Here is a 26,619-nt window from a genome sequence, read left to right as displayed (position 1 = left end):
AGCAATATACTTTACTCAGTCTACTAACTTAAATGTTTATCTCATCCAAAAACACCCTCACAGAAACACTCAGAATAATATTTAACTAAATATCTGAATACCCTGTGGCTCAGTTGACCTGACATATAAAATTAACCATCACAGAGAGAGAGGCATGTACACCATCAGATTTCCATGCAGAATGGTGAGGTGGCCCCAGAAATATTGTAGCAGTTTGGACAGAAGAATAGACAGAATCAGACTCTATACCAGGCATAGCCAATAGATTCTCCAACAAAGATGCTTAAGATTTAGTTTTTCTTTTCTATGCTGTATTTCTTGTGTGTTATCTTTATTTTTTTTTAAGATTTTATTCATTTATTCATGAGATACACAGAAAGAGGGAGAGAGAGGAGAGACACAGGCAGAGGGAGAAGCAGGCTCCATGCAGGGAGCCTGACACAGGACTCGATCCTGGGTCTCCAGGATCATGCCCTGGGTCGAAGGCAGGTGCTAAACCGCTGAGCCACCCAGGGATCCCCTTGTGTGTTATCTTTAAACCTTAGTGCTATGGGTTGAGTTGTGTCCAAAAACAGATATGTTAGAGTCCTAACATCTAGTACCTCAGGATGTCACCTTATTTGGAGATAGGATCTTTATAAAGATAATCAGATTAAAATGAGATTGTTAGGTTGGATCCAAATTCAACATGATCGGTATTCTTATAGAGGGGGTAATTTGGACACATAGACATGCATAAAGGGAAGACAATGTTAAGAGACAGAGGAAGAACACAGCCATTTACAAGTCAAGGAGAAAGGCCTAGAACAGATCCTTCCCTCACAGCTCTCAGAAGACACAACCCTGCCAACAACTTGATTTCACATTTCTAGCTTTCAGAACTTTGACATAATAAACTTAGGCTGTTTAAGCCACTCAATTTGCTATCCTCTGCTATGGCAGCCCTAGGAAACCAACACAGTAAAGTTTACTACATATACTATCAGGTGTTAACAAAACTTAGAAGGATGAAGGCAGGAGTTGATGCACGTGTAGACAATAAGCTCCAGGGGGAGGGAGAGGTGGAAAGGAGGAAGAGGAAGAGGTGACATGGAGGAGAGGTGACAGGAAAGAAGCCTGGGGTGGTGAGCTGTGAGGAGAGCCTCCAATGAGGTATTGAGAAAGATAGTAATTTGCATACAAAATAATATTGTAAATAAGGATATATATCATTATAACTGTTGACAATGTTATTACCAAAAAAAGAATTTACTACCTACTGGAAAAACTACTAATATGACTAGTTCATAGTGATCATTCCTGTGTTTAATCAGCTGAGAAGCATTAATGGAGTTTATATTAACTTTAAAATGTTAAAAATTAAAAGGTTTGCATTAACACTGATGATATTGAAAAGCAAAGGGCATATATTAACTTTGACAATGTTAAAAATTAAAGGGATAATCTTTGATGATATCTGATCAACAATGCAGGCACAAACATCTTGAGAGAGGACATACAAGAGCAGTGGTGACTACAGTATCACACATTGCAAATACATCTCCTTGTCTGAATGCTACCACACAAGCATTTGGCATATTGTTTTCCGAGGTATTGCTTCCACTGAAATGTTGTCCTGGTATAGATAAGAAGCATCAAAAGGCCATATGAGTGGAAAAAGGAAGAATGAATGGGAGGAAGAAAGAAAGGAAGGGAGGGAAAGGGGGGGAGGGATAAGGGGAGAGATACAGCACCTTTTTCTACCCCAAAGCTAAGTTCCTAACCATTTGAAACATTCAGATTTGGTTGCAGAAAACATTAGACATTTGTTGAAAGCATATCTTGGGATATTTGACAAACGTTGTGATTACATTATTAATGTGGGATAAAAATGTTATTTAATAATGATCTGCAAAAATTAATGCTTTTTTGGTACTCATTTCATGGTTTACTTCTAAAATCTTTGAAGCAGCATCTAATTTCAGAAAATAGAATGAAGATTCCTTGGAGGTCTAGAAACTAGGTAGAAGGGAAAGAAATTCAATGACAGTATCTTGACATTTTTAATACAGAGTAATACTAATATGATAACAAAGGCTATTCCTTTATTCTAAGGATTTCCATTTTAAAGGCTTGCTGTTATTAATTTTCCTTGCCTGGCTCCTTTTTAATTATAATTTTTTAGGCTATGTACATGACTTGAATTCTATTAAATACTAAATGATTTCCCACATATCTTAGTTTAGAATCTGTCTCTTTTAATATACAGAAATTACTTTCCCCCAGAAGAGTGATACAGCAACGATGTCCAGACAGTCAAAATGAATGTCATTGCCCTTCTTCCTTATTGATGAATAACTACTGATGCTTCTAGATTCAGGTATAGCTAGGAAAGAAATTGATAATGCATAACTGGGAATAGTTTTCTTTCCTGGGGCATGGAGTTGAGGGATGGGGGTGTGGATCGAGTGTCCCTTTACCCTTGGGATATGTTAGTATATGAGCAAGAAAAGTAGTTGATTTGATGTGTTTTCTAAGGAAATGTTTGAAAGATTTTTCCTGACCCAGGATGGCCCAAATATAGGATACACTGTTTTTATGTCTCTAAACATTCTGCAAAAGAGTCTGATATTCACTCTACTCTGTGAAGTCATTTTTGTAAAGAGGGTCTCAAATGAAAGGAATGGCTGGTATGATGACTTTGGGAAGGTCTAAACTAGTTTTGATGTAATGCTTCTTCCAGGAAAATCCCAGGACTTTTGGGGGTGCTTGTTCTGGTTCCATTTCAAAATATGACAAGCCTTGGGTAGACTTAACCCAAGTGGACACGATTACGCAGCCCTGTTCCACATCATTAGTGAGAGTAAATGCCTCCGCCAGAATTCTGCCAACACTTTTTCTAGCCAGACATCCATTAGTAAATATTGCAGTCTTAAAATATTGGTCGGCTTCTGTGGCTTGTCTGCATGATGGAAACTAGGTCCAGATTTTTTAAAGTATCAACATGAATAATCATAGAAATGCTGTTCTCCAAAAGATATAGTTAGAAATTTGAGGCATCCAGAGAATTTTGGTAAAGATCTGTTTAATTTCTTATTTTTTTAATTTAAAATATTCTTAATTGAAAATAGGAAAATATTTCTGGTTTTGTGATAATGCCAGTTAAGGAGGTAATTCCTTAGCTCTAACTTTGCCTTGCTCAGTAAGGCCACTTTACATTCTATAAAAGAGATCAGTATAATTCAAAACACCTTTCTTTACCCTGAGTAGTTGATCATTCCAAAGTAGGTATTTCTAACAAATTGAGAGGATTTAATTGATATGTACATACAAACAATTGTAGAATTTTATGCATTCTTAAAAATGACAATCCTTTTAGTAAGCATATACTTCACAGTTTTAAAACACGGCACCCTGTATTCTCTCTTTTGACAGTTGATGGCCCTATGAGGTAGAAAGGTAAGGTCAACACTGCCTTTTACAAGTGAGAAAACAAGCTCAGAGAAATAAAGAAAGATCACAAATACATTAGGTTGCTTTCAAGGTCAACTTGAAGGTCTGTGATTAGTACTTTCTTACTATACCTTGTGGAAGAAGGAAAAACTGCCACTTAGGTGGAAGGATTCTATACTCTGTAACTTACACACAAGGCCTTTGATCTCATATAGCTCTAGGTTACCCATGTTTGCTAGAACCCAGTATTGATAGTTTCCTTTATAACATATCTAGAATGAAAGGAGTTTAACCTTAAAAGATGTACCTATCAACTCCAAGTAGTAAGAACTCACAGTCCTCTCAGAAAGCCAATGTGATAAGAAGTTTTTGAGGCTATTTCATAAACTTTAACATGATTACGAAAATGAACTACATTGCCTTCTCAAATCAGAAACAACAAATATACAGGGACAGTGAATTATAGAGATCACCTTAGAAGCAATGACATCCTTAGTGGGCATTTGTAAATAAGATATTGAACTTGCTGAGTCCTTCCCCAGAAGAACCTTGTGAACCTTCACATGTTCTTTTTTACAGTCATCACAACATCCCCACTGAGAGCTTCCTAGACAGGAATCATCATCCCATATTACTTATGGAAAAACCAAGGGTTCAGAGATCAGTGTACTGATCAAGGTCGCAGAGTGAGTCATTAGGAGAGACTAACCTCAGGGCTTATTTCTTCTTGATGATTTAAATGACTTGCTTGAGGTAATCAAAGGAAAATATTTGGAGAATGAGGACATTTATGGCATGCTTATCAAATGTGCAGGTAAAGAAGATTCAATGCTATTCCTCACTCTGCTTCTAACTAGTTATGAGATTTGGACAAGTTACTTAACCAGACTGGGCCTCAGTATCATTCTTGGAGAAATGAAGCAGTTGAACTAGATCAGGAGTTTTTAACTTCATTCTTTCTATTTTTTCTTTTATTATTGTTTTTTAAGATTTTATTTATTTTTTTTTGGTAAATTTATTTTTTATTGGTGTTCAATTTGCCAACATATAGAATAACACCCAGTGCTCATCCCATCAAGTGCCCCCCTCAGTGCCCATCACCCAGTCATCCCCACACCCCACCCAGATTTTATTTCTTTATTAGAAAGAGAGAATGCACAAGCAGGAGGAGCAGCCAAGGGAGAGGGAGAAGCAGGCTTAATCCCAGGACCCTGGGATCATGACCTGAGCTGAAAGCAGACACTTAACTGACTGAGCCACCAAGGCACCCCAACTTCGTTCCTTTTAAAGGAAAGTCTTAATGATTTAGAGATTCATTCAAAGTGCATTGTAATGTTATAAAATTAATTGAGAAAAATTGAGATGCATATAGTCCTACCTCCTGCTGGTTTTCTCCACTTCCTACAGGATTCCTTGGTTTCAGCCTAAAAACCATGGTATTAGGTAATCTGAAAGTTACTTTCTGTCCTAAAATCCAATGCTTTCATGATGGGAAGCAACTAGCTTTCTAATCTGCTACCTGCTCCCATTGCCTATGACGTCTTGTGGTATAAAAGAGCTCCAAACTGGAAGTCTGGAGGAGCTGGGTGTTGGATTCCTGTTCCACCCACCAATTATCTATGCCACTTTAATCAAGTTGCTTCACTTGACTCTCTGTCTCCTCATCTATAAAATAGAAATAGCCGGGGCACCAGGTGGGACAGTTGGTTAAACATCTGATTCTTGATTTCCACTCAGGTCGTGATTTCAAGGTTATGAAACAAAAGCCCACATCAGGCTCTGAGCTCAGCACAGAGTCTGCTTAAGACTCTTCTCTCCCTTTCCCTCTGCTCCCATCCCTCATTTCTCTCAAATAAATAAATAAAACTTGAAAAGTAAAATAGAAATAGTAATTTTTCCCAAGTCAGAGTGCTTTGTACACTGTAAAAGATTGAATAAATGCATAATGTAATTAGTATTACCTTCTGTGCACAACACACTTCCATGGGGAGATGGTTTTATCTTCAGAATGATGCAGAGTACCAACATGTGTTGAGCTGTTCTTTGGAAAACTTGCCTCCAAGTAGGGGGTTATCAATCATATTTGGGCTTCATCTTCTCTATGAGCTAAAAGCCAAGTCAGTAGAAGTGTGGACTATCGACACAGCAAATAATTAAGCCAGGAAGTCACCATTCTTAAGTTTAAAGGGAAGGATTGTTCCCATAATCTGACCTTGATAACTGACCTGGCTATATTCCCCCTCTGCACAAAGCCATGGCCCGTTAATAATTGTCATCATTCAATGAGTGCTTTCTACATGCTAGACTGATTTTTACATGAGTTATCTCATTCAATCTTGTAAGAATCCTCTGCAATGTTATCCTTATTTTATAATGAGAGGTAACAAAAAAAAAATTGGGTATTATTCCTACTTTGTAACTTAGAAAGGCTAAGTAATTTGCTCAGGTTTGTATAATGGGCAAGTGGCAGAGTCTGAACTCTAAATTTAAAACTCTGAACCACTTGCCTCTACATCTCCCAGTTGGAAGAAATGATTTTTCTCAATCAGCATGGGGCCCAAATCCTCTATTCCTCTTTATCTTTGCAGGGCTTTAGTCAGCTTTATTCCTTTATTATTATTATTATTATTACTATTATTATTTTATATTCTTACATTCAAAAATGCTCCATTCATCTTCATAAAACTCAAAGGTAGAAAGCACCTATTAGTCATTGATGCCTCCCCCTCTTCCCCATCTCTTTCCTGTCCTCTCTAGCATGTCTTTTGCTCATGAGTTAGAAAATGGAGCCACATCCCTTACCTTGGAGAGTTAGTCTCATAACTAATTCATCTTTGTCAGGAAGATTTTCCTCTATGCGCATCCACTTCAATTTTGCATTCTGCCCAATTCTTTCTCTCTGTGGACCGCACACTTCAGCTCTTCAGATCACATTGCCTAAGCCTGCCCAGGTTCTCAGTAGTGATTTTGCTGAGCTGCCTCTTCACCTCACACATCATGGCCAGAGTTATCTTTTTTATTAGTACCTGGAGATGTTTTCCCCAGTGGACAGAGGCAGAGGTGAGCTGCAGGGGATGCTGGGGAAGAAAGAGAGGAGGAAGAAGAGTGAGCATAAGACTTGAAACCTGCTTAATCAGCAAACCTTGGACCCAGCTTAGCTTGGACATTTAGGTGTCCCCTCTGCTGGCAGCAAAGGCATTTACCACCCAGCTAGGCATGACTCCATTAGGATGCTGTGCCAGACTCTAAACTTGTGCCAGGAGTCACAGAAATAAATGGAGTGCATCATCAGAAGACTGGGTATGTCAGCTTCGGGATTTGAAAAATCTAATTTAAGTTATTGCTCTACTTTTCACATAACTATGGGGAAACCATACCTACCTATGTTGTATGTATAAAGATTCTAGACAATGATCTGGTACACAGTAGGCATTTAATCAGTGATAATTCTTATTTTTCAAAGCCCTGATTCTAAACAACTTGTCATAACCATGTTCTCATAACTTTGTGTCCTATTTGGAGTGTCTAGGCAGTTATCCTTACCTCTTATTCTTCCATTTTTACTGTGCTACAAATCAGTTTAGAGTATCCTCATATTCTGGTTTCATCTCCAGCATCAGCAATTCCACACAGTTCACCACCACCTAGAAAGCAGAACTCAGATATTAGCGATTAGATCAAAGTCAACATTAAGTTTGCTTTTCAATTTTCACTTTGATGTGAACCTTTCCACTAATATGCTTAAACAGATATAGAGATCCATCTATTTGTCATCTTTGTTACAAGCTCTGTACACATGCATACAATTTCTCTTTTGTGTCAACAAACTATGATGTGCATGGGTATTGGCAGTAGTATCTTAATATGCAAACAGAACCCAACTTAGACAAAATATTTCACTAAACACTCTTTTCAAATGAATGCACAAGACCATTCTCAACCAAAGGAAACAACCTCTCTTAGGCAACTGAAATGTATTCATTTAACAAATATTTATTGAGAGTCTACAATTTACAAAAGACCGTGTAGGCGCTGGGATACACTGGTTGATATAGCAGACATGCATCACTGAAATAAATTTCCTCTCTCATGGAGCTTACATTGTAGTAGGAAACACAATAAACAAGAAAGCACATAAATAAAGAAAATTATTTTGAGATAATGATGATTGCAATGAAGAAAGCAAAACAAAGTGATAGTGATTAAAGAAGCCATTTTGTTTATTTATACATTTATTTTTACTTTAATTTACAAATCAAAGTAATAGATGCACATAGATAAAAAAAAAATCAAATCTCTCCTCCAAAATCTAATTAATAGGGAGAGGAAAGGTGGGAAGGCTTTTCTGAGAAAATAATAACTGAGCAAAGACCTGAATCAGTAGCAGACATATAGAAGAAGGCCTGGGGAAAAGTGTATCAGCAAAAGGAAACAGCAATCCAAGGGCAATGAGTGCAGAGGAGCTTGGTATACAAGCGCATGGGATAGAGGAAATGACAATGTAGTTGGGGTGAAATGAACAAAGAAGTGAGAGGTAAGAGGTGAGATTGAAGATGTAGGCAGAGGCCAGACCATATAGCTCTCCCAGTTACAGTGGGAGGCCTTGGATAGGGTTGGATTAAACCAGGAAGAGATATAGACTGATCTATGTTTTTAAGAAGATGATTCTGGGGGTGCCTGGGTGGCTCAGTGGTTTAGCATCTGCCTTTGGCTCAGGTCGTGATCCCGGGGTCCTGGGATCGAGGCCCATGTCAGGCTCCCCACAGGGAGTCTGCTTCTCCCTCTGCCCAAGTCTTTGCCTCTCTCTATGTGTCTCTCAACGAATAAATAAATAAAATCTTAAAAAAAAAAAAAAAGACTATTCTGTCTTCCGGCTAGAGGGTGGAATATAGAAAAGGAACAGTGAAAACAGGAAGCTTTTATAGTAGCCCAGATGTGTGATGATGGTGGCTAGGAGCAGGATAATAACAGCAATGATGGTGAAATTCAGGATTTCTTTCAGAATAATTTGTTCAGAATTTCCAGAATTTGTTGGTAAATTGGATTTGGGGAGTGAGGAAAAGCAGAAACTAGAAGTCCTAGGTTTGGATTTCAATTTTTGGGTTATGGTGGTGCCATTTACTGAGAAAGGAAAGATCACAAGTAGAACATTTTTTGGGGAATTGGTTTTGATTTGATGATAGACCTACCTTTGAGACAGTCATATGGAAATGTCTAAAAGGATGACTTGCTTGGCTATTACAAGATGCTTCCATTGTCCTCTCTCACAATGCACAACCAACTTGTTGGCTATGTTCGAAGTAAGCAAGAAAAAAGACCCCTATGCCAGTCCCAGATGCCTTTGTAATCAATTTTCAATTTTTCCTAAGAGTTAAATCAGGGGCTTGAGGGACCATGGTGGGTATTCCTTGGATACCTATACTACATAAGATGTGTCTGAATAGCTGTGGTTGGTAAAGGAAGCAGTTTCCCAGAACAGAGTTATATTTGGCCAAAAAACATCTTCAACTACATTTTCCACTTGGCATGTAGATAGAATATGGCATGGCATGAAGAAATAATACAACCTGGTTTGAAAATGATTCTTAGGCATAGACATACTAAAGAGAAAAGGGTTTATTTTACTTCTCTTTCAGATTCTGGTTCATAAATTTATAGTTCAGAATTGGGAGGATTTAAAGAGCAATGGATGTAGCCCCTGATCTCAGACACACAAAATATTAAGGTAGTCACTTCCTAGAAGAATCACTATTATTCACTCTATTATTATCACTACTAAATTCAGTAGTGTTTTATTAATCAGTCTATTTTTGTAATAGAGCTTTCTGCCTTTGAGAAGTAGGCCTTTTCTTCATCATTTTTACTTTACACATTCAGGTCTTCAAAATCTATTTTCAGCTAAAAAATTAAGTGTAAATAAAATAAATTCAAGAGAGACAAAACATTAAAATAATTTATAATCACTAGGATGCTTCCTTATATGCAAAGTGTGCTTTGGAGGAGAAAACCATCACTCCCAAAGCCCTAGTGTTTAAACATCTCCCCTGAGATATCATTTTTGCTTTTCTTTATTTTTAAATATTTTATTTATTTATTTATTTATTTATTTGAGAGACAGAGAGTGTGTACATACGCATTTGTGAGTGGGGGGGAGGGGCAAAGGAGAGGTAAAGGAAGAGAATCCCAAACAGACTACATGCTGAACCCCAAGCCTGAGGCAGGGCTCAATTTCACGACCCTGAGATCATGCCTGAGTAGAAATCAAGAGTTGGATGCTTAAGTGACTAAGTCACTCAGGCACCCCTCTCATTTTGCTTTTCTAACACAAAGTTGTTAATTTCTGACCTATCCCATCTATATAAGAAATACCAGAATTAATATGGTTTTTGATGTTGCTTTATGCCAGGCCTTTTCAGTTTATCAGATTCTTCTATAATGGCCCCTTCATTATACAGACTCATTCCTATACTTGTCTTCTTACTGGTTGATGGGTCTGTTACCTTTTTGGAAGCTCTCCTGAGCTAAGCTCATCCACATTGTGTTCTCCTCTAAGCTATAAATACCCTCCCTAAGTCTATTTCCAAGGTCACCTCCCCTAACCCTAAAGCAGAAATACTGTGATATACTGAAATGAAGGAACCAAAGAAGTAGAATTTTTGAAAGCCAAGGAAGTAGCCACATCCTATAACAACACTGAAAAACAATCACCATTGTCTACATTCAGACCAATGCCATAAACTAAAAATGGGAGGAGCATTAATTTCAATAACAATTTGCTGACAGAGTCTACCCTTTCTTGTCATGAGCTATCTGTCCCATTTCTACATCAAAGGCCTGAAGGTTTTGTTTGCTGGGCCTTTCAAGGTAACATTAGAGCTGTGTTCTGTACAAAAACTAGCTCAACTCAGCTTGTGTTCTCTGAGAAAGTTAGCTCAACTCAGGTCAATTATTTCTTGCACTTGTACAAAATAACCTGATTCTTACAACTAGGCTTGCTTATTGAAAGACTTTGGAGAATCTCCCTTCTCAGCATCACTATTGTAAAACAAAGGTATAGACCGTACATTATTTGTGCCTTAATTCCTTTAGTCAAGATTAAGAGTTGCACTCATCAGAAAAGAATGTTCTCCTTATAAATTGCCAACTTCAGAGAAATAATATACCATATCACCTTATGTATCATGACCTACTTACTTCTACTTCCTCAACCAAAAGAGGCTGCACACTTCCTAATAAAATAACATCTACCTTAACCCTAATATGTAAATCAACTATAATCTTTGATTTATTTTATGATCATCTTATTCCCTTTGGTCTTCTCCTGGGACATGATTCTTTTTAACAATTTTACATTTCAACTGGAGAGTGTAGTTTTAAACAATTTTTAACAATTTATAACTATTTTTAACAATTTTAACAATTTTTAAAAAAGATTTTATTTATTTATTCATGAGAACAGAGAGAGAGAAAAAAAGAGAGAGAGGCAGAGACACAGGCAGAGGGAGAAGCAGGCTCCATGCAGGGAGCCTGACATGGGATTTGATCCCGGTCTCTAGGATGACACCCCGGGCTGAAGGCAGCGCTAAACCGCTGAGCCACCAGGGCTGCCCTAATTTTAACAATTTTTAAACAAATTTTAACAATTTTTAATAATTTTATATTTCAACTGGAGAATTTAAGGCAGGTTTAACTTTTTAATTTACTATGTATATTCAATAATCTCTTGAAAAGCTTGAGTGCACTTCCTGGCATGTCTTTTACTTTTTTTTCCCTTCTCCCTTCTTGTATTTCCTGAGATGCAGGATTTGGCAATATGCAAAAGAAAATACGCACTGATTGGGCATAGGCAAGGGAGCCAGGTAGACCTGGCGTTTTTATTTTGATCTAATTATTCAATTATTCTTTTCATCTAATTACTCAGCTTTTCAGAATTTGATCCCGGACAATGATATCTTATGGAATGTTATGAAGATCAAAAGAGATGCAGAGTATCTTAAGCCCACTACTTGATGGATTGATTATTCAAGTAAAGTCTGATTGATTATAAAGTTTATATTTTCCAAGTTTCTATGGGATCTTGGAGTTGGATACTAGTTCACAGAAACTACTGTTTCCTGATTTTCCCTGATAATAAGAATTTCTTATGGTATTGGTTAAAAATACAATTTGTCTGGTCTCATTCCAGACCTGATGAATCAGAAACTCTAAGCCCTGGAGCTAAGGAATTGTACTTTTTACAAACATTCCTTGTGATTCATATTATCAGAAATGTTATGGAAACACTGATATAGACTATCAGTGTCTGTTATGTTCTGTAATTATAAGCAACATTTGAAATAAGATAACATTATTTTAATAGTTTGATTTTTTAATGGGTGGAGCCTTTTATGCTCTAGTTAAATTACACAGCTGAGTATTTTAACTGATATTTACATCAAATATTTAAACTTCTAGTCCATCTGTCTTTTTCTCTGTAGGTTCCACAAAACAGTCAAACTTCATTTTCATTAGTGAATAAAAATGATACTGCTTTTGGCTTTAACTAATTTTAAGCATTTTGGTGATGTACAACACTACATAAATGTTTACTATAATATTAATAAGTGTTCTAATTATAAAATAATGGTCTATACCTAGAAGACTTGACTTGAGAGTTAACCAGCTAGCTGTGTTTTAATATGCTTTTAGCAACTCTAAGCTTCATAGAGGCAAAGCTTAAAATATTATGAATATTATGCATAGAAACAGCACAAACATCCTTCTTCCTTGAACCCAACTTACTTTTTATTCTTTCTTTCCTTTTTTAGATGGGCCTCTATCTAAATGCACATTTTAGGTTATGTTTTGCAATGTATTTTTAAGTATTTGGCATCTTGGGTATACATTAAATATTTCATTTAAAGATGACATTGAGAAAAAAAAATTAAAAAAAAGATGACACTGAGGATAGTGATTATTCTCTCCTTGTATTGTATGAGGCAGGGACTCAGAGGAGGGAGAAAATGAGGAGGAAACGGTGGGTAAGGATTGGGTAAATCAGTGTTAACAGTGGCAGCTCTTTCCAAATGGACTATTTAACAAGGAATGGTTTCTGAGCTCCTATTAGGGGCCAGCTACCATCTTAATTCCTGAACGTAGCTACAAAGTGCTGTGTTGGTTCACTGTTCCCAGTTTTGCCTCTGAGCCCCATGATGGGGCTCAGCAATTGGTGTAACTGGTAGACACTTTCCTGTTAAGAAGAGCCAGGCTGTTCTTGGTTGTCATGGGTCACAGCTACCACACAGTGGTTGATACCCTACTTCAGAACTGCCTGTAAGTCTTTTATGTCTATGTCTATCACATATGAATACAAAACAAAAAAATGAGGCTGGTTTATCTTGTTTTCATGCACCGGTTAGTTTGAGATGAACATGCTTTACAGCAGTGAAACCAGACATTAGACACTGTCTGGAATCTAGATTCTACCATCATGTATTTATTTATAAGTTTCTTTCACATGATTCTTTACTTATTTCTATTAGAATTATCTTTTTTCTTTAGCTAGTACCATTCTACATTTTTCTTCCTACAACATAGTTCCTATGATAAAATTATATGTGTGAAAGGTCCTCAAATGTTGTTTGGAATGAGTAAATGTAAATAAACATATTACTTCATTAGCTGTACTACAGGAGCTTATTGATGACCACTTCCCTTCATTTGACTTAACAGTAAGTGATAATGATGAAAATTTCTATAATTTAAGAAAATCTGACATGCAGTATTTCACATGGCTGAAACTACCAGCCATGTGAAACTCTGGACATGGTCACTAACAATGATCAATTATACTCCCAATGAATCAAATTAGGAAAATACAGAAAGTAAACATAAGAATTTGAAATAAAGGATTTCAGTTACATTTATCTTTATTTTATATATATATCAAGTACATCTATTCTATATAACTGTCATGAATTTGTTTATATTTTCTTTGGAATTATTTTCTTTTTCATTATTTACATTTTGGTATGTAGCCTTCCAAACTTGCTTTTTATGCACCTATTTTTTCCATAAAAACAGGTGTATACTTACTTTCTATTGTGATAAACATACCATCCCTTTTTTTTTTTTTTTAAGATTTTATTTATTTATTCATGAGAGACAGAGAGAGAGAGAGAGGCACAGGCAGAGGGAGAAGCAGCCTCCATGGAGGGAGCCTGACATGGAACTTGAACCTGGGTCTCCAGGATCACACCCCAGGCTGAAGGAAGCTCTAAACCGCTGAGCCACTAGGGCTGCCCCATACCTTCTCTTGTTATAAAGATGCTCATTGTTGATTGAATGGATCACTGTTGAGGGCAAGGGGTGGAGATGGGGGCAACATACACAGGGAGACAACATTTGATCAGGAAGTTGGAATTATGCTTCAGTTTCATAAATAAGGTATTTTTGCTTTTCACTTTAATTTAAATCTATTTTGGGATATAGACCATATCTTTTACATCAGTGTTTGTCAGACTTCAGAATACTTCATAATTATCTGAGAGCTTGTTTAAAAAATGTAACCCTCCCCCCCTCGAGCCTCACCCCCAGAGATTCTGATTTAATAGATAACTAGGCATTTGTTATTTTTAACTCCACTTTCCATTTTCATCCTAATTTCCCTTGAGAAGAATCTCCCTTTGTATACAGTTTTAGGAAGTGTCACCTGGGCCTGGGCCTGAGGCTCCATCATTTGAAGTCTCTATTTTGGAAATTTCAGTCTAGAGTAGTAAGACAACAACAAAGTTGGAACTGCAAATCATTATAGAGTCCGCATGAAGACCACATTATCCCCATGTTTTGATTTTTGTTGTGGTTCCTCTAAAGCTTCCTCAGTTCCAATCTCTGGTCAATTTTGTGAATTCCTGACATCCTTCCAGTCAGTTCCTTCTTTGTCTAAGGGAGCATGAATTAGTTTCTGTAGTTTGCAAGGGGAACTAAACCAATAAAGAAAATCTACACTAGTAGGGTCTAGTAACTTACATTTTTAGCAATTTCTCCAGATGATTCTGATGCATGTGGGTCCTCAAACTACACTTTGAGAAACACTGCTCTATTTTTTTTTTAGTATTCCACATAGCCTCATATTGTGGTATTCATGTAGAAGGTACTTAAATGTATCCTAGATGAATGAATGGATAAACGGATGGTTAAATGATGGATTTTTTTGTAAGGACGCCTGACCTCAGATCTTCTAGTGTTAGACTTTTGTCAAATAAATGTAGGTTGATTGATACTGTACCCTAAAATTTTCTCGTTAGGTATTTGTGCTGATTTTATTTTATTTTTTTTAAGATTTTATTTATTTATTCATGATAGACACAGAGAGAGAGACAGACAGAGAGAGAGAGAGAGAGAGAGAGAGAGAGGCAGAGACACAGGCAGAGGGAGAAGCAGGCTCCATGCAGGGAGCCCGATGTGGGACTTGACCCCGGGACTCCAGGATCACGCCCTGGGCCGAAGGCAGGCGCTAAACCACTAAGCCACCTAGGGATCCCCCTGATTTTACTTTGTTGTAGTTGAAAACCACAAAGCAGTTTAGAAAAGACAATAAGCAGGAATTCAAAATAATTCGTGTTAGAATCTTATTAAGAATGAAGAAATGAAATTTTGTAAGGTATGGTCATGGGTTTTTTGTTTGTTTCTGTTTTTGTTTTTCTTTTTGGATGATGGCATAGATCTTTGAAATCTTATATATTTCTTCAGTATTTTATATACTAAAGAAAAATAATAAGCCCATAAAGACAGCTAATTAAAATTTCCTTTTCTTGCTTAAGTAGGTTGAAAAGTATGCCAGTAGCTAATGGAATTTTTCATAACTTTGACCTTGATGGCAACTTCTTCAAAAGCGGGAGGAAGGCCATGTTATATATGCTTAGTTTGCAGGGCTTTTCCATTCATGATTTCCTCAGTGTTCTAGGAAGTCCTTACAAGTATTTTTTTTTTCATACAAGGATAGAACTCTCTTAATTACTTCTCTGTCCTCAAGAGATGTGAATAAGAACTTGAGCACTCCTAAAACCTAAGCTTAGTTGACATTAATATATCTTTGGATCAGTTTGGCCATAGTTCCTCACTACTAATTTCTCACGTTTTTTGAGAGGCAGTATGAGATGATAGGACAGACACTGGCTTAAGAACTTGGACATGGGGATCCCTGGGTGGCGCAGCGGTTTAGCGCCTGCCTTTGGCCCAGGGCGCGATCCTGGAGACCCGGGATCGAATCCCACGTCGGGCTCCCGGTGCATGGAGCCTGCTTCTCCCTCTGCCTGTGTCTCTGCCTCTCTCTCTCTCTGTGTGTGACTATCATGAATGAATAAATAAATAAAATCTTTAAAAAAAAAAAAAAAAGAACTTGGACATGGAGTTTTGCATCCTGGTTCTGCAACAATCTAACTGCAATTACAGATTTATTTGTCTGACTTCTCCCACTACTTGGACAGAGATCATGTTTTATTTGTCTTCCTATCCATACCACCTGGCACATGGTTAGTACTCAGCTAATGTTTATTTAATGAAGCTTGAATGAATTCCTAAACTTGGGCAGTTCACAGTCTTTCTGGATTTCACATCTGTCATTTGTAAAATAGATCAGTTGTTCTCTAACATTATTTCCAGGTTTGACATTCTGTGATTATATGATTTGTGTATACCAAAGTCAACCTCCATATGCAATCTCACTTGTTTGGGGGCATTGAGAAATGCCATTGCATTACTTGCTTTGTTATAAGTGGCTTCTTCATCTCTGAGTCATTCTTACTGAAAACAGTTTCAAAGAGACGCAGTGTTGCTGTATATTTAGTGAAGAACAAATTGGAGAATTGCCCATTCAATATTTACTTTTATAGTTTCGGCAGAGTTCTCTGCTCCATGAGGACTGTTGAGATATTTTACATAGTTTCTTAAAGACATCTTCCATATCAAGGAGTTTGGTACTTAAATGATTAGACTGACTTGGCTACATTTCAACAAATTTGTTGGTCTGTTAACAAGAGTTCAGACGTTGGGGCATCTATCCATCCATAATATACTATAGTATTTCTCTACTCCTTTATAATATAGTAACTTTGCTTGAAGAATTACAGAAACATAAGTCTGGAACCATAACATCAACATTACAGGTTAGAGTGGGAGGATCTAAGGCTTGTTGTAAGTGACTTTAGGGGCTGTCCAAGTGGGGTAGAGTGTGTGTGTTTGGGTGGATGTCTAATTAGGCAGGACTCTGAATACCCTCATTCCAGCTTCAACCATCTTGACTAAGAGCAAACTTTATTTTGTTAATTTTACATGCTGATCTTTTGAATAAGTTTCTTTTAAAAAATGTTCTGCTGCTAAATAAAATTTTGACCTATCATTATAGTCCAACTCCTCATTTACAGATAAAGAGGCTCAAGAAGAGAAGGGATTTGCTCTTGAGAGAGGCCACTAGAACATCTAGATTGGCCCTTAATTTAAAAAAAAATTTTTCAGGAAAAGAAATATAAGTAGAAGGTATAGGTGGAAAAACCTGCAGTAGGAGAATGCTTACTTTTTATAGTTTACAAAGCACTAATACATACATGTCATTTGATTTTCACAACAGATTTGGGAGGCAAGCAGTGCAGGTATTATTAACCCTAATTTACAGGTGAGGAAACTGACATTGGAGAAGGTCAAGTGGCATGCACAAGGGCATAAGTGTGAGAGGGCTGCCTACAGCTCAAGTCTTCTGACCTTGAACATAGTACTTTTTGTATTACACCACCATGCAGACTGAAGAAAGACGCATGACAAATAAATGTGTCAACATATTTAAGAGACAGGAACCAGTAGTGGGTAGAGAACTCACACATTCTGGTGCCTGAGGATATGATTTAGCAACTGTGTGCATTTCCCCAAAGTCGTCCTATGCTGTCATTGCTCACAGTCTGAATCATGCACATTGTTCCCATTGGGGGAACATTTGAGCATACTTTTCCATGTGCTATTTTAGCAACATCAATTTGCTAATTATGAAGACAAAATTATCTTATTAGATCATAAGGAAACCTGCCTTTTGGTTTTGTCAAGCCTTTGTTCCTGCCAGTTAAAAATCTTTTGGTATTCCTTATAAGAATTTACTTAGCCAAAAGTTTAATGTGCGCTTAGATATGTTTTCTTCTGTGTTAAATTCTAATTGTTTTCTTCATTTTCTTTTCTCCTCCCATCTTCTACTCTACTCTTACCTCACTAATAATTATTCACTATTGAAAATGTAAAATATCTTTTCAAGGGTAAAAAGAAAACTTAAAAGGAAATTAATTTAAACCTTACAACACAGAACTCAATATATACCAATAGATTGAAACATGTTAGAGATTAGATTATAAAAAATAAATAAATAAATAAAAATGAGGGAAGATTTGAAAAAAAAAATAACCTAGGCTTTCCAGGAAACCAGCTCTGCAGTACTTTTCAGTGTAATTTTTGAGCAGTCTGAAGTTTGAGGTTAAAAGTAACATTGGGTTGGGGGCACTCAGTGGTTAGGTGGCTCAGTGGTTGAGCATCTGCCTTCAGCTCAGGGCATGATCTCCAGGTCATGGGATCAAGTGGGGAGCCTGCTTCTCCCTCTGCCTTCTCTCTGCCTCTCTCTGTGTCTCTCATGAATAAATAAATAAAATCTTTAAAAAAAGGAAGTCACATTTGGCTAGCTTACCTTTCTTCGTACTCTAGGAAAAGGTTCTAGAGCCCTTAAAGGTATATAATTCATGAAGTGTGTAAAATACAGGATAATCATTTAAACCAATTTCACAGAACAAAACTTGGTGTGTTTAATTAGTTCATCTTGGAGAATATGAGCATATGATCTGAGTAACTGCTACTGTATTCATATGCTAGGCTTAATTAACAAGTTGTCTCTTCTTATGGAAGTTGTTTAAATGCCTTTGGCTTCTACAGGCCAAATGGAAATAAGATGATATTTGGTGTTGGCAGTAGAAAAAGAAGATGATCATGGAGATGAAGTCAGATTCTTCTCTTTTCTTTGCCCAAGAGGACAACCTCTGTGGACTTTAATAGATGCTCTCTCTTGGAATTAGGTAAAAGTGAGAAAGACAGAAATCTACAAATAATAGTGGCTTAAATGAGACATAAATTCATTTCCGTCTTTCATAAGTGAAATCTAGAAGTAAATGGTCCAGGGTTGGTAAGGCAGATTTATAATCATCAAGGACATCTTTTTACCTTGTTGCTATACTACCCTCAGTATGTGGCTTCTACCTAGTGGCCCAGAATTATTGCTGGAGCTTCAGCTGTCACATTTCATTTTCAGCCCAAATGAAGGAGATAGAGATGAAGAAGGCTGCATAATCTCCCTTTAAGGAGATCTCAAAGGACAATACTGCTAACATCTCACTGATGAAATTTAGTCACATGGACACAATCCACTGCAAGGGAAAGTTTTTTATTTTTGGTTTTCTTTTGGGGTAGCTATAAACCAAGCTAAAATGAATGTTCCTTCACCAAACAAAGATGACAGAATGGATATTTGGGGTTGTGTCTGACACAAGTCTTCCTTCTCCACCACTATTGCTAACCTCTAGGGCTTAGGCTACATGACTTTGTCTGAAATTCCTTATCTTCCCAATCTGGACTAAATTATAAAATAGCTGGTGCTTCTCATCCAGTAGAAGAGAGGTGAACTTAAGGGAGTTCATTTTTCTTCCCTACCATTTTCTGGGAAATGCATGATCTTAAGACGTGGTTCAGTACTTAGATGCAGATTGTTCCTTGTGGAACTCCAAAAGAACTGAAACTCAGGATAAAACTCTATAGCATCATCATTATGTCCCTAAATACACAAACCTGAATTTAAGTGTTATTGAAAATGGCAGATGGGCCAAATAACCATATTCTAGGCTGGTATGAACCTGTGTGTCCCATGAGATTTTTCTGAGAAAAATGCCCCATGTAGTTGAAATCTAAACAAGGAAATTATCTTCAAACATTCTGTAATTTTTTTCTGGCAAAGACCATGGGAATAATAGTGGAAGCTAGATAAATTTGAATAAACTGAGTCTTCATTTCAAAAAGATTCACGGAAGAGTCAAAGTTATGCTCCATAGGCCATGGTCAAGAATGTCAAAACAAGGGATCCCTGGGTGGCGCAGCGGCTTGGCGCCTGCCTTTGGCTCAGGGCGCGATCCTGGAGACCCGGGATCGAATCCCACATCAGGCTCCCGGTGCATGGAGCCTGCTTCTCCCTCTGCCTGTGTCTCTGCCTCTCTCTCTCTCTGTGACTATCATAAATAAATAAAAATTAAAAAAAAAAAAAAAGAATGTCAAAACAAGATCTAAGGGTATTGAGGTGACTAAACTTTAAAAAATATTAATCATACAAAATTTTGTTACATGAAGTAGAAGGAGTACTGTAGTTATATCAATGAATCTAGTTTACACTGTTAATTAATTAAGATAGTATATTAACTTCTCTAGCCTGTTTTTGGCCCCAGATTAATCATTATTGGTTTGACAAACATCTATTGAATGTTTACAATGTTCCAGGCATTGTGCTAAGAGTTGAATAAAACAACCTGTGTCCTCAAAGACCTCAAAGTTTGGTGGTGGCAAGTTATTTATAATATTCATCCTTACCAATAATAGTACCATTGTACTTTATGATCTTAGAATTAAGAATTTGGGATTAAGAGACATGGTTGGTTCACCAAGAACAAACTGAAAAGAGCTTAGGTTTAGTACTCAGAAAACATTCATTTGAAGTTCAGCCCTGTCACTTATTACCTTTGCCCTTTGAGAAGATCACTTAAACTTTCTTAATTTTTGTTTCTTTGAAGACTGAGGATCTTTCAGGATTGTTTTGAGGATTAAATGATATAATGTAAATGTTGTGCTTGGCCATAAAAGGCACTCAAAAGCTGGATGTAATTATTGTAATTATTATTATTTATTGCACTATTTCCAAGAGTGAATTGGTTCTACAAAATGCTTTGGAGGATGCACATAATTTTACATATACATAAAGATATATATCTTTGTCTAGCCTACATATGCACACATTTAAGAGTAACATGAGTTGTTTTATATTGCAAAATATCTTTTATATTTACTTTATTTTTTTTAATATTTTTTTTATTCGAGAAAGAGACAGTGAGAGCAAGAGAGTGAGTGTGTGAGCATAAGTGGGGAAAGGGCAGATGGAGAAGATCCTCCCACCAAGCAGGGAGCCAGACGCAGAACTCGATCCTAGGACTCTGGGATCATGACCTGAGCCAAAGGCAGATGCTTAACCAACTGAGCCACCTAGGTGCCCTACTTTACATTTTTTGATGGAAAATATATTCACTATATATTCTCTCACTTATATATTCATTCACTTTATTCAGTGAGATGGTTTTTTTTTTTTTTTTTTTTGGAGAGATGGGTGTTTTTTAAACATTGCAACTATCCTTCAAAGTAGTATCATTATTATCCTTATTTTACAGATGAGGAAACTGAGGCACAGAAAGGTTAAGTAACTTGCCCAAGATTACTTACAACTAAGTAGCAATATTGGGATGTGAACCCAATCACTATGTCTCCTGAGTCTGTGCTCTCACTATTATACTGTATCATTACAAATTACTTAATTATTTAAACCATAAGTCCTATTTGGGTCTAGAAAGAACTTTCTAATATTTAGTGATTGACTTTTGGTACAGTAGTACAATCAACTCTGCCACCCAGGCAAGATGGCCCTGCTTTAAGCCCTGTGTTATAGAAGGCCACCTGTATCACAAACATAAGAAACAAATCTATTAAATGTAGCACATGGGCACCTCTGGCACTTGAGATCTGGTGCTCAGCATTGGCACATACATCTTTAAATATCCACTTTCATGCTTAACTGCATTCAGGCCTCAGGGAAAGGCTTCTTTACATCTCTTGTCCTATGTCCTTGAGTGAAAAGGCAACTGTGTCTAAATGCTGTGAAGTTTTGTTGATAGTACTGCCACCAACTTTGGAGATGAACCCCAGCAGTTTGGGTGGATCTGAATAGCCGAAGCATCTAAAGGGGAGAAAATATTAACTTTTCATTTCCTTCCTCTTAAAGAGCATGAGTGCAAGAGATTTTACATAGTACAGTGTCATTTTTCATTGCAGCAGTATCCATTTTCTTGCTTTTCTTTATGTTTTGTGTTTCCAGAAGTACTCATGAGTTAGTATATTATCTGCAACAATTAAACATGATTGCTGAGGGATATTCTGCAATATAAAATGATTCATACCCTTCAATATGTGCATAGGTAGGCTAGACATAACATAATATGCATGAAACATGCTATCAATTCTTCCCTTTAGCCACTAGACAGTCAATGCAAGAATCAAGAACAGTTTTATCGGGGATCCCTGGGTGGCTCAGGGGTTTAACGCTTGCCTTTGGCCCAGGGCATGATCCTGGAGTCCCAGGATCAAGTCCCACATTGGGCTCCCTGCATGGAGCCTGCTTCTCCCTCTGCCTGTGTCTCTGCCTCTCTGTCTCTCATGAATAAATAAATAAAATATTTTTTAAAAAAAGAATGGCTTTAATTTTATAAAAATATTTAAAAAGAGGGGTACTTGAGTGGCTCAGTTGGTTAATCATCTGACTCTTGATTTTAGCTCAGGTCATGATCTCAGAGTCGTGAGACTGAGCCCTGTGTCAAGCTCTGTTCTCAGTGTGGAGTCTGCTTGAGATTCTCTCTCTCTCTCTTTCCCTGCCCTTCTCGCCCATTTGCACACTCTCTCTCTAAAATAAATCAAATATTTTTAAAAATTTAAATAGATGCAAATAAATTTAAATTTTTCCTATAATTTTGAGTTAAAATTTTGATATTGAATAATTATAATTTTTTCCTTTTCAATATTTATTTATTTATTTATAAAAGATTTTATTTATTTATACATGAGAGACACAGAGAGCAAGAGAGAGGCAGAGACACAGGCAGAGGGAGAAGCAGGCTCCACGCAGGGAGCCTGATGCGGGACTCGATCCCAGGTCTCCAGGATCAGGCCCTGGGCCGAAGGTGGCGCTAAACCACTGAGCCACCCAGGCTGCCCTCCTTTTCAATTTTAAAAGATATTATTTTGGATTATTTACAGAAATCATTTTTAAACATATAAAATAATTATAACTTTATTTCAGTTGTATTGAGATATATACACTGTTATTTAACATTTTATAAGTTTAAGGTATACAACATAATGATTTGATATATGTATATATTGTGGAATGATTACCACAATAAATTTAGTTAACATCCATTACCTCACAGAGTTACATATTTATTTTTCTTGTGATAAGAACTTTTAAGATCTACTCTTAGCAACTTTCAAATATATGGGGATCCCTGGGTGGCTCAGGGGTTTAGCGCCTGCCTTTGGCCCAGGGCGTGGTCCTGGGGTTCCAGGATGGAGTCCCACATCGGGCTCCCTGCATGGGGCCTGCTTCTCCCTCTGCCTGTGTCTCTGCCTCTCTCGTGAATAAATAAATAAAATCTTTAAAAAAACCCACAAACTTTCAAATATACAATACAGTATCATTAACTATAGTTACCATGCTATACATGATATCCCCAGAACTTACATATCTTGTAACTAGAAGTTTGTACTTTGGATTGCCTTCATCCAAAAATAATTGTAACTTTTCAGTTTTTTATATTCATTTTATAGTTTTTGATGGAAAATATATTCACAATTTGAATACTTTGAGCATAATTACATTTGTTTTTTAATCTTTTAGAGCATTAAGAATGAGTATAAGGCAAAGACAGAAATGGAAAATATGAAAGTAAAATTCAGAAAAGAAAAATATATTTGTCAAGGTAGAAGGATAGAACTTTTTCATCAAAAGTTTGAGAGCTTGGGCAACCCTTGTGGCCCAGTGGTTTAGTGCCGCCTTTGGCCCGGGGTGTGATCCTGGAGACCTGGGATTGAGTATCGCGTCGGGCTCCTTATATGGAGCCTGTTTCTCCCTCTGCCTGTGTCTCTGCCTCTCTCTGTGTGTGTCTGTCATGAATAAATAAATAAAATCTTAAAAAAAAAAAAAGTTTGAGGGGATTCCCTGGGTGGCTCAGCGGTTTGGCGCCTGCCTTTGGCCCACAGTGTGATCCTGGAGTCCCAGGATGGAGTCCCGCGTGGGTCTCCCAGCATGAAGCCTGCTTCTCCCTCTGCCTGTGTCTCTGCCTCTCTCTCTCTCTATGTCTATCACGAATGAATAAATAAATAAATCTTTTTAAAAAAAAGTTTGAGAGCTTGATATGTAACTTTTAAATATGTAGACACATGACACGGGAGTCTCTACATAGGGTCTGGTTCCATCTCCACAGCGTTAGGGGTGGGACTTTAGGCAGAGTTTACACACAGTTGCCAAAGCAAGCTCTTTTTGGCCTACCTTGTATTTTAGTCTGTCTAAAATAACAATTAGATGAGTATCTTCACAAATAGACTCATAAATTAAGAAATTGGGAAAGCAAATTAATACCAAAAAATTGAGCACATTTCTGAAATACGAATAACTTGAAGACGATTACATGACGGATTTAGGTGTTTTAAATATTACATGATATCCATGGGGAAAACAGTCAATGTGGAAAATGTACTATGTTGGAAAATAAATAATGATTTCTGAGACAAAATTATCTTCAAGGAGCAAAAGCATCTTAAATAGGTTTTCTTAAGGAAGTGTTTCTATTAATTTGATCAGTCAATAAATGTGTAGTGATGCTCATGTAATATGCCCCAACATGGTCAGACAACATTATAGTCTAATGAAGAGATAAATGATGTCTACTTGGAACAGTTAGAGAATAGATCATAAAAACTGTGAACTGTGAGCTACAAACAATTATTATGGAGCATCAAAGTAGAGAAAGTACAGAAAGACTGATGTGATCTTGAATCCTTTGGCAGAGAGGGCTTCATAGAGTGGCAATGGAATAAGGCCCATAATATAATCCCTGAAAAATGTCTGCCTCGTGACCATAAAAGTGAGAGACTTCTTAAATCTTGTGCCCCGAGTTCTTCTCTGATCTCACACTAGTCCAGGCCCTGGCCAAGCACATTCATTTCTTTTTTCCTGAAGTCACTAAGGAGAGTGAGTATGGAGGCAAAGGGAAGCCAGATGTGTTACTCTAGTAGGTATCTTTCCACATAGAGGCTAAAGGAAAGGATCCTCCGTCTAGAAAAGGTCATGGAAGTAAAGTTTTTTGCCAGGACCATACAACCAGTGGAGGCTAGATCCCAGGATTCCTAATTTCTGTTTATAAAAAAAGATGATATGATGCAGCTTTGAGTAATCAAACCTGTCCACTAGAGCACTCTTTTATTATGACTATTATTATCATCTTATCATTATTTTGCCTTCATGACTCTTCTAGGTAACTTAAGTAAATTATATATTTAAACTACATATGTAAACTCATATAGTGTCGTAGGAGAATGAGTGGTGACCCCCCTCCCCGCAAAAAAGATATGTCCATATCTTGGAACCTATGAAAGTGATCTTATTTGGGAAAAAAATTCCTTCGCAGTTGTAATGTTATTAAAGATCTGGACATGAGATCATCCTTGACTATGTGTGTAAGTTCTAAATCCAGATAAATGTCCTTGTAAGAGACACACAAAGGAGAGACACACAGAAAGGAGAAGGTCATGTGAAAATGGAGGCAGAGAATGAAGTTATGCAGTCACAAGCCAAGGAACACTTGCAGTCACCAGAAGTTGAATGAGAGGCAAGGGAGGATTCTCCCTTAGAGCCTTTGGAGGGAGTACAGTCCTGCCAACACCTTGATTTCAGACCCCTGGCCTCCAGAACTGTGAGAGAAAGAATTCCTACTGTTGTAAGCCACCAGAGGCTTAAAGAAACAAGGGAGTATTCTCCCTTAGAGCCTTTGAGGGAGTACAGTCCTGCCAACACCTTGATTTCAGACTCCTGGCCTCCAGAACTGTGAGAGAATAAATTCCTATTGTGTTAAGGAATAAATTCCTACAATATTATAATTGTATTTAAAGTAATTTGTTAGAGCAGCCGTACGAAAACTAATACATATGGCATATGTATTTTTTAAAAGCCATGTATTAGTTATCTACATCTCAAAATGTAGAGGCTTTAAAATAACATCTCATGATGCAGTTTCTGTGGGTCAGAATTTGGGAACAGTTTAGCTAGATAGTTCTGGCTCAGGTTCTTTCCTGAGGTTGAAATCAAGATGTTGGTCAGGGCTTCTGAAGGCTTGGCTGTGGTGCCAGACAGAGGATCTGCTTCCAAGATGGCCCACTCACAAGGCTGGCAAGTTAATGCAGGCTGGTGGCAGAAGGCCTAAGTTCTTTGCCACGTGGACCTCTTCACTGGAGTCTGAGTGCTTTCATAACCTGGTGGCTGACTTCTGCCAGTGTGAGAGAGCTGAGACAGAGTAAAGTGGAAGCTTCAGTATTTTTTATGATTTAGTCTGAGAAATCACAGACTATCATTTCCCCAAGAGTCTATTAGTTATACAGGTCATTCCTATTCATTACAAGAGGCGATTATACAAAGTCACAAAAACCAGGAAGTGAGGACACTGAAGTCCATCTTGGAAGTTGACTAGCACAGGTCACAACTTTTTCAGGGTATATAGGGAGCCAGAATATTTTCTACATAGTCACCAGAACCATCTATACTTGGAGTTGTAATGCTCAATTGTATAAAATGCTCTTTGCAGTGATGAACTTGAGTTATCACAAGTTGTTCAAATATTCAGTTCAGTTTACTTTCATATTTTAGGCTGAGCCATATGAAGTTTGCTGTTTTTTGTGAGTAAATAACTATCCAATATCAGCAATTTTATAGTTTCAACCTACTACTTACGAAGGTAGGATGATGAAGTAAAATACCTTAGGTCAATTTTTAAGAAATTATAAATAAAAAACCACATTCCTTTCATATCATTAGTTAATCATAAGTTTCAATGATCTAGCATAAACTCTTCTTCAAGAACTCTGGTTATTTGAAATGTTACCATGGCTTTGGTGTTCCCATAAAGTCTGAGAACCAAAGGATCTCTGAGGGCAATGTATCAGTGTGATTTTATGAAAGTAATTTAACATCTCTGGGACCAATTTTCCTCATCCATAAATGAAAGAATTTGATTAGATGTCATCTAAGCAGACTTACTGTGCAAAATTCTTTAA

General features: G+C 37.1%; 1 protein-coding gene across 3 annotated transcripts in view; it reads right to left on the bottom strand.

The window, feature by feature from the left end:
- The window catches only part of LOC112932324 (uncharacterized), a 148,604-nt gene that overhangs the window by 106,414 nt on the left and 15,571 nt on the right, over positions 1–26,619 (bottom strand). For all 3 annotated transcript variants that reach the window (XM_072726139.1, XR_011995161.1, XR_003237453.2), the window contains 3 exons: positions 6,976–7,076; positions 6,235–6,509; positions 5,394–5,538 (listed from right to left, as the gene is read on the bottom strand). In XM_072726139.1, coding sequence (XP_072582240.1) covers positions 7,008–7,076 — 69 coding nt within the window. In that variant the 3' untranslated portion in view covers positions 5,394–5,538; positions 6,235–6,509; positions 6,976–7,007. Of the gene's footprint in view, positions 1–5,393; positions 5,539–6,234; positions 6,510–6,975; positions 7,077–26,619 lie in introns of those variants that run through there.

The sequence above is a fragment of the Vulpes vulpes genome, chromosome 11 (genome assembly GCF_048418805.1).
Source record: "Vulpes vulpes isolate BD-2025 chromosome 11, VulVul3, whole genome shotgun sequence".
NCBI lineage: Eukaryota > Metazoa > Chordata > Mammalia > Carnivora > Canidae > Vulpes > Vulpes vulpes.
The sequence above is the reverse complement of the archived record's forward strand: the minus strand, read 5'-3'. Positions and strand labels throughout refer to the sequence as shown.